Genomic DNA, 13,349 nt, shown 5'->3' with positions numbered 1-13,349 from the left:
TTAGCTGGTGCCCAGAGAGACTAAATAACTTTCCTAAGGTAACACAGCTCATTAGGTCCTGAAGACAATGCAAACCATTATGTTTTATTTTGTTTGTTTGTTTCTGTTACAATAGCTGCAGTTTTTCCCATTATATATGCTATCTTTTAATTTAGAAGTGATGATAAAGCTTTTGAATCTTGTTGGCTAACAAAAATGAATATAAAGATAAGGATTCTAAAAAGAAAAATAATTTCATCCTTGCTGGCAGTATGTGACAATGAGAAACACTATCTTTTCCATATTTGTTTTTAACTTATTGGTAGTGATTATAATAGTTCAATAATCCCCTGGATTTCACCTCCTAGTTGTATGTCTTATACAAGGTGACTTGTTTAAGTTATACATTGTTACACAAGTCAAACATTCAACTTCCTTATTTCTAAATGGGAATAATAGTGCTATATGCTTCATAGGGTTGCTGATGGAACCCAATGAAGCACTAACATAGCACCTGCTGGTAGAAAGACTGAACTGAGTCTTAGCTGGTAGTGTCATTAATATTTCAGAGAAGCCAGAGGGGCTGACTTGATTTAGTCTTACACATTCATTTTACAGACAAGGAAAATGAGGTACAGAAGTTACGTTGTTTGCATAAAGTCACACAATTTAGCTTAAACCCAGCATCTAGGAACAGAATATAATTCCTGCATACAGTTTGTATCTGCATGTAAATTACAAAATTTAGAGATGTGTTTTTGCTTCTCTAATGTAAAAATATTACATTTTCCTTCTAGGACAATGACTGGTTAAGGATCATTTGGTTTAACCTAGCAGATATATTTATAAAAAGACTTGTAAGATTTTTTTTTAAGGGCAAAAATAGATACTCTGTGAAGTCAGTGACTTCTCCAGGCATGGAAGGGTGAACGCAGCTTTATGAAATCTTCCCTTTGAACAGTTCTGTCATCCCTACTCCTTTTATTAGAAAAATTGCTTTTGTGTTGAACCATTTTTAGGGGCTGATGACTGTGGGAGATGTTAACTACGTTCCCTTTCAGTGTTTCAGTACCATTTTCATATCCAGCTGTAAGAAAGAGTTAAAGCTTTGATGCCTCATGGAATTTCAGTACAGATGTTTCTCATTGTCTGAAAGCCGTTGGCTTACAGACAGCACAGCTTAAATGCTACAACTAAAGTATAACCAAGGAAATAATGACCTTATGACGCATGATTTTTATGGTTATTCAGAGATTCAAAAGTATAATGTAACATTTACTATTATAATGTTAAAAAGCCATATCCTTTTGGGAAAGGAAAGAAAATCATTTTTGTGTGAAAAACATTCAACATAATGTAATACTTAATTTCACATTCATTGAGTATCTTATGCAAGGTTATCACGATATTTTTTTTCAAGTAATTATTGTACAACCCTATGAGAAGGGAATTTTTTCCACTTTTTAGATAGGGAAATAGGAGGGATAATAGAGCAAGAATGTGTTCCAGGGCACATAGTAAATTGGCCACTGTACTGGGATTTGGGGAGACAAAGATGAATTATCATGGCTTCACCCTTAATGAGCTCACATCTAGTGAGGGACAGATACCTACACCGCTAATTATTGTCAGAAGAGAATTTTGAAACAAAGTGCTCTGGGAACACACAGGAGCAATTAAGTTTTTCTGGGGATAATGTTCTTCTTTTCTTATAGCATTTTTCAGTAGAGTAACCTGGATGGATGAAGCCACATAAAGGATCTATTAAAGCTTAAAACATGATGATATATCCTTACTCTAGTTTGTACTGAAGATTACTGCATGTGGATACAAGCTTTGGTCTCTTGAAATCCTTCAGGATTTTTACAGTGTAGCATAGAACACATTGGGATAATATTTGGGAAGGTTAAATTGACCTTAAAGCTCATAAGTGGATATTAAGCCTTAAATCAGAAAAAGGAGTTTGCCAGGCTTTTGAATTCTTTATTTTTATTGCTTGAAATATGTTTTGTCTGTGTTTTAACACTTTGTATCCTTTAATTTTTGAAAAGCCGAACATATTTTTAATATTTTTGACAGAATGGAGGGGTATTTTTGAATGGATATAAACGTAGATTTAAAAATTACCAGTGTATTTAAAATACTATGTCTTTATTTAAGGGTGACTCTGAGCAAAAATTCATTATCTAATTAAAAATTAAAAACATGTACACTTAAAATTTTCATTTTAGCTTATTTATGTATGCTTGTGGTCTCACAGGAATTAAAGGATGCCTTTTTAAAGCTAGAGTTTTGGGAAGCTGAATATAGAAATATTCGGAAACATTTAAGCCTTAAGTTTATGTGTTTTTATTCAATTATTTACTTATTTATTTTTAATATTTTACTTTCCAGTTATGATTTTGGATGACAACATGCAAAAACTGAAGGCTCGGTGTTTAGGAAACATTGTGGTAAAGTAAGCAAAATTTGCAGTGCTACTATTTAAAAGAGCAAGAATTGGTATGTAAAATTAAGAAAAAATAGAGTTGTTGCAATGATATTACTAGTGAAGAGGTTCCAGAAAAAGCTTGTAAATTGTTTGAGAATACTCAATGCCAGCTGTTGTAGTTTTAACATGGAAGCCCCATAAAGTGGAACCAATTTAGATAGGACTTGTAAAAACATAAATCTTGCATCTTTTAAAAAATATTTCTGATTATACGAGTAATGCATAGATGATAAAAGTAACTTAAGTACCAAAAGTATAAAGAAGTAAATAAAGTTTCTGTACTCTGACCCTTCAGTAATACAGTGTTAATTTTGTAATATATATGACTTTCCACTTTTTGAAATGCGTTTTAGGTTGTTGGAACAACTTGGTTTATTCTCATGTATTCCTGTTTTTCCTTAACCCTGTCTCACAAGCATTTTAAATTTTACTCTGCCTTTTAAAAATGTTTATTCCCTTTCTAGGCCTCTTAGTCTTTTTTGAATATTTATGATTATAAATAATGCAGTATTGAACATCCTTTTTGTGTTGTCTATTCTTCTTTTTTGATAATGACAATAGTATGAATAAATTTCTAAAAGTGTGATTACTGGGTTAGATAATAGTACAATATATAATCCCTGACTCATCAAGTACCACAATTTCCTGCTAGCAGTTTTTATCATTGTTCATTTGATAGACGAAGTGCTAAAATTTGTAGTAAAAATATTCAAACGTACTTTCATTACATCAGTACTTTAAAATTGTTAAGCTAGCAGAAGCTGAATTGGAAGTTGATTAAGTTGGAGACACACGGTATGTGACATTTAAATAATTGATACAGGTAGCTTTATTGCTTCTGATTAGCATGATATTGGCATCTCTACTGATATGCCTTAAGTAGTAGAATTTGCCAGAATGAGCTCTTATGAATAAAGAACGTTGCATGTGGTTTTAAAAAAGTTTTATTTTCCTATTTATTTAAAAGAATTCTTATTACTTGGCATTCTCAGATTGGTATAAGATTTTTCTCAGATTAATAAAACATTTTAAGTTCTTTGAAAATTAAATGAAAAATAGTTATTTTAAAAAGAATGTATTTTTTCAAGTAGGGATACTTTAACCTTATAAAAGGCTAATAGAGGAGATGCACTATATGTATATTTCTTCTCAGATTTTTTATTGTTATCAGTAAACATGTGAACACTTTATTACTCTTTTTAATTTAAATTTTAAGACGTTGCTGGAAAATGGAAAAATGAATACTGAATATGCCATTTCTATTCATATTTTTCTGAATCAGAATCCATATTAACATAGAGCTGATTGAAATCTTCCCTGTGAGGGGGAAAACTGTTGGGGACAAGAGGCAGGCTTGCTAAATGATTAATCTGAACAAGATTGTGGATGGATGCTTGACTAGCTTAGGGAAGCACATGGTTTGTGAGAGCTTTTAAAAGCACTCTAGCAGCTTACATTTTTCAATAACCCCTAACTCTAAGTGAGTCATCTATTTCATAAAGCAATGTTCGCAAGATCCCAAAGGTGGCGTTTGATGCCAGTAGTGTTTTAAACCCGTCATGCATCCTGTCACTCTAATTATCAGTGGCCTCACCCCACATCCATTCAGAAATAATACAGCACATAAACTATAATTTTTTTTCTCATAGCCATTAGTGTTACTTCAAGTACTTGAAAATAACAGAACTGTTTATTGCCTTAAAACATTCTGTGCTTTAGGTTGTCACCAATTCAGAAAGATTTTCTTCCCTCTCTATTCCTAAACAGGGAATGTTATTGTACAGATCTCGGATTCTGAGATTTCATTATAAATTATTCGATGATACAATATATTATGACATGCAGTGGTCTTTGATTCATCCCTTAAGTTAATAGTGAAACTAGGTATTTGAAAATATTATATATATATAATTATATTCAAAAAGTAAGGTAGAAATAATGAGAAAAAAAGTTACCACCAAGATCTCTCTTTTTGTAATAGAACAGTCTTGAAACCTTATTTCGGGAACTCATTTTTATCTGTGAGAGTAAGGATTTCCTTTTGAAACCCTCATCTCCAGTAGCCATTCCAGTCTAACTCATTGACCTGGAAATTTTTCATGCGTCCCAATAGCTGCTTGCAGTATGCATAGGATGTTTTTGTATTTAATCAAGAAGACTTGCTTGTATCCATCTATAGCTATTCTGTATGCTTTGAAGGGACACACATCATTCATCCAGAATGGAAAATGGCTGATGAATGCTTTTTAAGAGTACATAATAGATATATGTTTAATTGAATTAAGGGAAGGGAAAAAGCACACCTTCTTGCCTTAATAAAAATTACCGTGGTTTAAAAAAGCAGTGTGTAATTTGAGAAGAGAATAATTTTTTCCATGTAGACCATATTCTAAAGGTCTGTGATCTGAAAAGCAGGGTACTTTCCAGGGACCAGCTACCCGAGTCCCCAGAACCACTTGGTGGACTTTTAAAGGTGTTTGATGAGAGATTATATATGGTTTCCAGGGTTCACAAAATATCTGAAATTCTAATGTTTAAGAAACTTGAAAAATTTATAATCAAAATGAATATATATTTAATTGAAAATCTATAAACTTTAACATCATAACAACTTCATTGTCAATTTAGTCTTCATAAATTTTTCATTTTATTTGCAAACAATTTTTAGGTTGTATTTTCTTACTTCCCATGATTCCTGAGTATGTACAGTGATTGCTAAGAAATAATAACCAGTGGTAAACTATAGGTGTGGCTTCTTGCCGTATGATTTCAAAAGCAAAAATATAACCTTTTCTTTTTCAGAAAAAGTTCTAGTTTATATGGTGTATTGCTATATTATACTATCTTTGCATGGATATGAGGTGAGGCCATCAATAATAAGAATGTCTCTGTCCCGGGCTTCCCTGGTGGCGCAGTGGTTGAGAGTCCACCTGCCGATGCAGGGGACACGGGTTCGTGCCCCGGTCTGGAAAGATCCCACATGCCGCGGAGCGGCTGGGCCCATGAGCCATGGCCTCTGAGCCTGTGCGCCCGGAGCCTGTGCTCCGCAATGGGAGAGACCACAACAGTGAGAGGCCCGCGTACCACAAAAAAAAAAAAAAAAAAAAAAAAAAAAGACTCTGTCCCTAAGAGGCTTAAAACAGATATGGCATTAAAAGCTACTGTGGGGAGAGACCGCCAGCCAGAGATAGATGTCCATTCTTCTCCATTATTCATGCCCATGCTTTTCTTTATTACTTGTATAATAATTAAGTGGAATATTCTTTGAAAGAAAAATATTCCCTAATGCTACTTATGTTCACTAATTATACCTGTAGTGATTAGAAAGAATAGAGAGAAAAAGCTGCATAGAATATTTGAAAGGTACGGGGTTCAAACTACATTAAAGTAAGTCAGTAAAAAATTACATCTCACTGTTTTAATCCCAAATTTTTATTTATTTATTTATATATTTTTTTGCGGTACGCGGGCCTCTCACTGTTCTGGCCTCTCCCGTTGCGGGGCACAGGCTCCGGACGCGCAGGCTCAGCGGCCATAGCTCACGGGCGCAGCCGCTCCGCGGCATGTGGGATCTTCCCGGACCGGGGCACAAACCCGTGTCCCCTGCATCGGCAGGTGGACTCTCAACCACTGCGCCACCAGGGAAGCCCCCAAATTTATTTTTTGTAAATACAGTTATAGCTTCTTGTTTCACTGTAAAATCTGTTATAAATAGTGTAAGTATCATTTGAAATTATCTTTCTCTGGCAGTTTCTTTAAAATCTGAAGCTATAATCATATTTCTAAGTTTTGCAAGGTACTAAGCATAATGATTCATTTTATCATATTAAGATGACTCATCCCCAAACCAGAAATAATGATATGTGGTAATTTTGAAAAAACCTCTTGATCCATTTCAGCTCTTTTAACTCCTTTGTTAAGGCTTTCTAGAAATCTCTGTTTTGCTCCTCTGGGGATCCCTAAACTAGAAGGTAGACATTTAAGTGATTCCTAAACTACTGTAGACCCTAGGATGTAATAAACATGAATCTTGCAGTTCTTGTAGATTACTTGCTTTCAAAGGATTTATCTTTTTAGTACAAGAGCAAACTGTATGCCTGCATGGTAGAAAATTCTTCTGATTTTGAAACTTAACTCCAGGCACTTAATTTTGTGGGAAAGTTATGATACCTGAATTGCTATGAATACAAAATGTTCATGAATTTTAGAAGGTGCTTCTGTAATTGCAACCAGAGCTTCAAAGTGCAGAAATATGAGTCAGTGATTTCCAGGCAACACCGTGCAGGGCATGAGAGAAAAGGTTAACTGCAATGCCTTCCTCAGTACCACAGTGCTCACTGTTATTAAAGCCATAGGTCTCTGACTCTTCCTGATTCGTGGGTACACATTTTTCTCTGACCAGACACGGTTGTTGCTATTGGAAGTGCAGCTTGTCTGCCTCCTGCTCTGTCCCACTGGCCTGTGCCCTGCAGGCAGTGATGGGATGCCAGGGAGCTGGATGGCCTTGTCTAAGTGGCTTTTACTCTGGTGCCTGCCGATTTCTCGGCCTCCAGATATTGAACACTTGGTCCTTAATGATGTTTGTTCACATCCTTATAGTTTTGCAGGAGTGATTTGGTCACTTACTGTGCTGCTGTTTGGGAGAGGATCAGTACGGCTTTCCTTCACCAGTGTATCCTTTGAATAAACCAAGGATGTCGTGTAATTGTAATCCCATTCCTTTCTAAATCTCCTCTGCAGATTTTAGTATGATCTTTTATTAGTCTTACAACAACATTGTGCGGTAGGCAGTGGGACAGATATTATCTCATTTTCGACATGGGAATCTGAACATCATTAGCAGTTACACAGCTAGAACTCAGATTTCTAACCCAGTTGTTTGTCTGCCCAGAGAGAAAGAAATTATGGCCTAATCAGTCTCTTCTGGGGAGATGAAAAGCAGCTTCATAGGAAAATCACAAGTAAAGCCTAAAGACCCTGTAGGAAATACTGGGAGTGCAAAGTTGGGGTCTAACTCCAGAATTCTCTAGGGAACAGGAGTTTTGTCTTCAATTTACAGTATTTGTGTTGCAAATGGCTATTCCTGATGGAGCAGTGAGTACAGACTGTCCTTTATCTGGGATTGGAGGCATCTAGGAGTTTTATTTATTTCAGATTGGTCAGGGATGTTTACCTTCTACAGTGATGGACATTCTCTTCCTTCATTAGCTATTTAAGGATTTCTCTATGATACCTCCCCCTCAACACACACACACACACACACACACACACATTACTGCTGCCTCAGTTATTTCTCTTACAGCTTAAGAATGTTCTCTTTGGAAAGGGTTTTCTCTAAGAGGAACTCCTCATTCACAATTGGATAGTTTGTAACAAAACTCACCTTTTCACTCTGTTTGGGAAGAGTTAGGAAAGGTATCACAGGGTGGTAACATTTGATCTTGCATTTGAAGGATGAGGATAGGCATTTCCCGACATATTTCTTAGTATTTTCAGAAAATTTCCTTCCTTCTGCCAGTCCAATTTTTATGTTATTTATGTTTTATGTGAATTTTTATGTTATTGTAACTACAGAAAAAAAGGTATTTTTTTCTAGAACTTTAGAAATAGAGCCCCAATGTACTCGCTATTCCAGAAGGAAAACCTGCATTTAATGTTGAATAATCATTAGGTTAGCAACAAGAAAAGCATTAATTTCAAATACTGCAAAAAAATTCTGCTCTATTTCATATACACTTAACTTCTTTCTGGAGATTATTGCTTCTCTTCTCACATGTTTTACTTCATATATATATGAAGTACATATGTGTGTGTGTGTGTGTGCGTGTGTGTGTGTATATATATATATATATATATATATATATATATATATAAAGCAATTATATATGTACACACTTCCAATTCTGGAACTCCCTTTTCTTTTCTGCTTTTCTTCAGGACCAATAAATGGCATTTTCCAAGGTACCTTCTTTAGAGTCTCTTTTCAATTTTGAAATAACATCTGAATTTTTAGACACCGGGCTTTATTAGTGAAGAATGGATAGCGTTCTCTTATTTTATACTACTAATTACCAATCGTAATTTCATATCTTGCTTTCCAGCCTGTTCCTCAGTTAGACTTGGGGATAATGAAGAAGTTTTCTAGGGGCATCTCTAAAATGACTTGGGACCAGACACATATGCCATTTGCAGCAGGTCCATACCTTGGCTGGTGATAAAAACTTCCCTTCCAAGAGTTCCTGTCAGTATAGGATTTAACCATCTGCTGTAAAACTTGCCTGACAAATATCTTAAATGTTTACATTTTGATGTTATGTCATTAATTTAATGGAATAGACATCATTCATTACAGTCTTTCTCCCTATATGTATTCTAAAGATTACTAAATTTCTTGTAAATACACAATATTCCAGGATCTCCACGCATCTCAGATAATAGTTTATATATTCTTTCCATTAATGTCTAACACAGTGATTTAGGAATACCAAGCACTCAACAAATACTTGACTGAATAAAGAAAATGCATGAGTTAATGCATGCATACATGAATGAATAAATAAATTAGATGATCAAATAATTCTTCTGGTGTTTTCTTCTCTAACTCTCAAATCTCCACCCTCTCTCCATTGGCTACTCTGCCCAACTTTTCCCCATCCTAAATCAGCCTGCCTCTCTGCATTAAACCCTGACTTACATCTCTCCTTCCAGTCACCTGCAAACTTTTAAAAAGTATAGTCTAACCTTACTGCCTGCACTTACTTTCCTGCTTACTCCTTGATCACTCCAGTTCTTTCAGCTCCACTCTGCAGAAATGGCGATCCTGGGGGAGATTCACAGCATATCAGTCACTAAGTTCCATGACCTCTGTTGAATCCACTTTCAAACAGAATTTGCACTTCACTTCACCTTGTTGAACGCTCAGTCATTATTAAAACTCTGCTCTGGAGGCCCCTCACATACTATCCTGGTTCTCGTACAGTTGTGATTTGGTTATTTTTGTTCATGGTCTTTTTTTCCTTGGTCCCTCTTTAATACTGTGTTTGGCCTTGGATTTCTCCTTCCTATTCTGTAATCTCTTCCTGGATATACCTTGCTATGTTATACTTAATTCCCAAGGTCTATAGGTATATCCAAACTTATGAAGACCTTTCTCACACATGATATAAATATCCCTACGGTCCCTGTTCTTCAGAAGATTTATGCAAATATTTAAAGTTTTGTGCAACAGCTGAGAAAGCTGGTATCCTTAAAGCTTATTATTTATTTGTTTATTTATTTTGGAGGATGGCTACCTCTACTTGTAATCCTCTAGGCTTTAATGAATTACAAGAATATAATCTATATGTTACTAATTGCTAGTATCAAATTTTTTTCAGGAAGAGAAAACACAGGTTATCAGGCCATCTTCTTTTAAGAATGGAGATTGCAAACTTAACCAACTTCTGGGAAGTGTAAGATTTCCTTTTCTCTCCAGTAACACCCTTATCGGAAAATGCTAAACTCTTGGTCTCACGTGCACACACTGAATTAGATACATTCTAGGCCACCAGGAAACTCAGCTCACATTCAATACACTAAGTACTAACTCATTTGGATATTATTGCAAACACCCAGAAGTCTCTGCTGTGAAGAGGCGGTACGTGGTTGCCGGTGAACCAAAGTCTTAGCTTTGGGGTAGATAAAACGGATGAGACACTGCTTTAACAATATGCCCTTCTATGTGCATTGTTCTTCGTACGGGCAGTGTTTTGTGTTTACGGATTTGGATCAGGATATCTGTGTGTTTGTGTATCTGTGGAGCTAAGGAACAACTGCTGCCACTCGACCTGGTGTGTACGTTCAAACTTATCTCAGACCGCACCACTCTCTGTTGTCCCCAGTACAGCCTGAATGTTAGTTGCCATTTATTATCACAGTTGCCTTTTTATTCTTATTGTAGGGAGGTATTTTCTTATACCCAAGCGTCTGTTAAAAGAATATCTCCATGAAACACAGAAAGTACTATATATTGTGGTACATTTTTGGGGAACAACTGAAAATTATTTCTTACTTAATATGCAAGCGGAATGCATCTCTGTCAGGTTTATTGTTCTAGTTGTATATTTTGAGTATAGTAGGCTTCACTCATTAATGTTTCCTCTTGTGGCCCATGTTGGCTTTTGATTTGTCATTTCTTCTTAACGTCCTCTTCATTTGTTTACCCTCAGCATCCTGTAAATGCTGCTAAATAAATGATTTTTAGCGGTTGCCATATTCACATTGTATTTCAATGTGTAATGATGATTTTTACACTTGTTATAAAAATATTAACAATTAAACAGATAAAGTGAAATTATATACAAGGTTCATTCGAAAGATTAACATAGAAAAATCAGGTAGAAGGACCTGAAGGGATCATCTGCTTCAGCTTGCTGCCTTCCTGCAGGTTTAGTGATGAACAGTAACAGTAACAACAGCAACAGCAACAATATAGCAGCATCTCTGTAGTTTTGGGGTTTTTTTTCAGGTTACAAAATGCTTTCGCATGCATTTTATGAAATTACGGGAGGTCCAGAAACACTAATGTAGCCTTTTTTCCTCCATCTTAAAATATTACAAAAAAAAAAACCTAGCAAGGGAGGACCTATGGGTAGGCCAGACATAGAGGCAATGGGCAATCCCAGCTGGGCAGCTGATCCCACTGGTAACAGCATTTTCTGCCTGACAGAATGTGAGAATACAGTTGAGTGTCTCAGAAGTCTAATATTGGGGTAGAAGGTGTGTGATGTTGCCTCATGTTGGCAGTAACCATGTCTACTTCATTTTCCATTTTCTCACATCTGCACTGTGAAGTCACCACTTCACTTGGTGTTTTTTGTGAGTACAGGAGGGTAGGGTTTTGAAAATCTTTAAGTTTTACAGTATCTAAATTTCCAAACTATAAAGCATCTAAAAAGTTTCCTGAAAATACACTGAGCGGTTATTTTCGTTAGGTAATACTTCCTACAGGGAACCGATATGAGAATTCATTTGTTTACATAAAGATAGATAGATAGACAGATGGGTGATAGATAAAGATTAAGCCCTTATTGTGTGTATAACACCTGTTTCATACTATGGAGGAATGAAAGAAATATAAGAGGAAATTGATTGAAAAGAACAGATATACGCTACCTTCTACTTTATATGCTCACCTATCTTCATGTGTTCATAGGTGTTAGAAATCTCATAGGTCTGGATGCTCATGAAAAGAAAGAACAGAAGAGAGAAGAGTGAGAGGGAATTCTCAGAGTGGGGAGGCACATTGATTGTGAAGATAAAGACTGTTTGTGGGATGTTTAATTGGAACATCTTATCACAAAGAGACTGGCAAAGGTGGCAGTTAGCACCTTGATACTTCAAAAAAATAGATTTATTTGCCTATGGTGGAAGGATATTTCTCTCAAAAAGTAATGCATTCAGTGATGCATTTTTGGTTCCTTTTTGCAGATGTTATGCTTCTTACTGAAACAATGATTGATGCTAATAACTATTTGAATGCCAGATGTGTGTGCCTTTTGTGCCCTTCCCAGGAACCACAGCCATCCCTTCGTGACTTTGCTATGTCATGGTCAACCACTTCAGCCTCAGTTAGACATGATCTGTCCAGTGGATTTAGGGGTTACAATTCAATGTGGGATTTGAATTGTAATTGTCCATCGCAGTGAAAAACTGTTAGTTCTAATCAATCTGTCTTTATTACCATTTTCATCATAATTCTCACTGCTCTGTTTTTATATAAGGTTGCCATTACCACCTGGAGCTTTTTCAGGACTCTGGAAGAATCAGGAGGCATTCAAGCATTTATACTTTGAAAAATTTCCTGTAAGAACTTTATTGTACTTTTTTTTTTAAATCATCTTACACACTTCTCTATAGTTCTTGCCTATTAAGTTGAGTGGCTGGCTTTTAGAATCATGGATCACAAAGCAACTTTTAAAGGTTATTTGGACCAGTTTCCAGATCTCAGGGATAAGAATGCCCAAACCTCAAATGTCTAAATAAGTCATTTTAATATTTTTTATCAATCTCTGGACGTAGAAATTTCTCCGTTTCTCTTAGCAGCTTTTTCTGAAACGTAACAGCCTTTCATATCAAGAAACGTTTTGTTAAATTAAAACTTCTGGGGACTTTCTGTATGATTTCTCACATTGGATTCCTCTGCACAGACTGAGAACATCTGATCAGAACTGGACACTGTCATTAGAACCTCTTTACCTCCTCTCCCCCGGTTATGTGAGCAAAATTTGTTCTGTTTGCCAGAAGTTGTATTTTTTTAAATCCCTTTAGCTATTACTGACATTCTTTCCTGAGTGTCCTCTGAGTTCTTTATTTTATAATACAGATACAGGATAGAGACAGTGTTCTCAACGCCTAACCTCCAGCGCTCTGGATAACAAACAGTATCTTTCTGTGTTCTGTTTAATCATTTACCTATTACTCTGTGGTTTGTGTTTATAACAGCACATAATTGATAATGCGCGAAAGGGTCCCACTATCATCTTTCTGCTGTTTCTTCGCTTCTTTTTCTTTCCCTGAGAGAGATACCTGGTCCTCATTTTACACTGGGTAAAAAAGAATGAATGATTAGAATTTCATTTTTAAAAAAGGTGAGTCTATTTAGCATTCTATCTTTATTATTTGTGAAGGACAGCTAACCTAATCAACTAGACAAATGACAAGAATTAAAACAGCTTCCTTTAGAAAGACATCTCAGGGTTAAATGACCTCAGTAGCCAAGATTAAACATGCCCCAAGGGACTGTGGCAGAGAAGATTTGTCAGTAGAGTTGACTTCAATCAGCCCAATCTATCTGCCTGATGGGCCGCAGTCAAATCACCAGAGTACTGATGTGATTAAT

General features: G+C 35.8%; 1 protein-coding gene across 6 annotated transcripts in view; it reads left to right on the top strand.

Annotated features, from left to right (window-relative positions):
* The window catches only part of ACSS3 (acyl-CoA synthetase short chain family member 3), a 143,833-nt gene that overhangs the window by 113,693 nt on the left and 16,791 nt on the right, over positions 1-13,349 (top strand). For all 6 annotated transcript variants that reach the window (XR_013830492.1, XM_079936886.1, XM_079936887.1 and 3 more), the window contains exons 11-12: positions 2,374-2,437; positions 12,232-12,313. Coding sequence is in view for 5 of the 6 variants with exons in the window: in XM_079936886.1 (XP_079793012.1) it covers positions 2,374-2,437; positions 12,232-12,313 (146 nt within the window). In the remaining variant the exon portion in view is untranslated. The remainder of the gene's footprint in view (positions 1-2,373; positions 2,438-12,231; positions 12,314-13,349) is intronic.

Source organism: Stenella coeruleoalba (genome assembly GCF_951394435.1).
Source record: "Stenella coeruleoalba genome assembly, chromosome: 11".
NCBI lineage: Eukaryota > Metazoa > Chordata > Mammalia > Artiodactyla > Delphinidae > Stenella > Stenella coeruleoalba.
The sequence above is the reverse complement of the archived record's forward strand: the minus strand, read 5'-3'. Positions and strand labels throughout refer to the sequence as shown.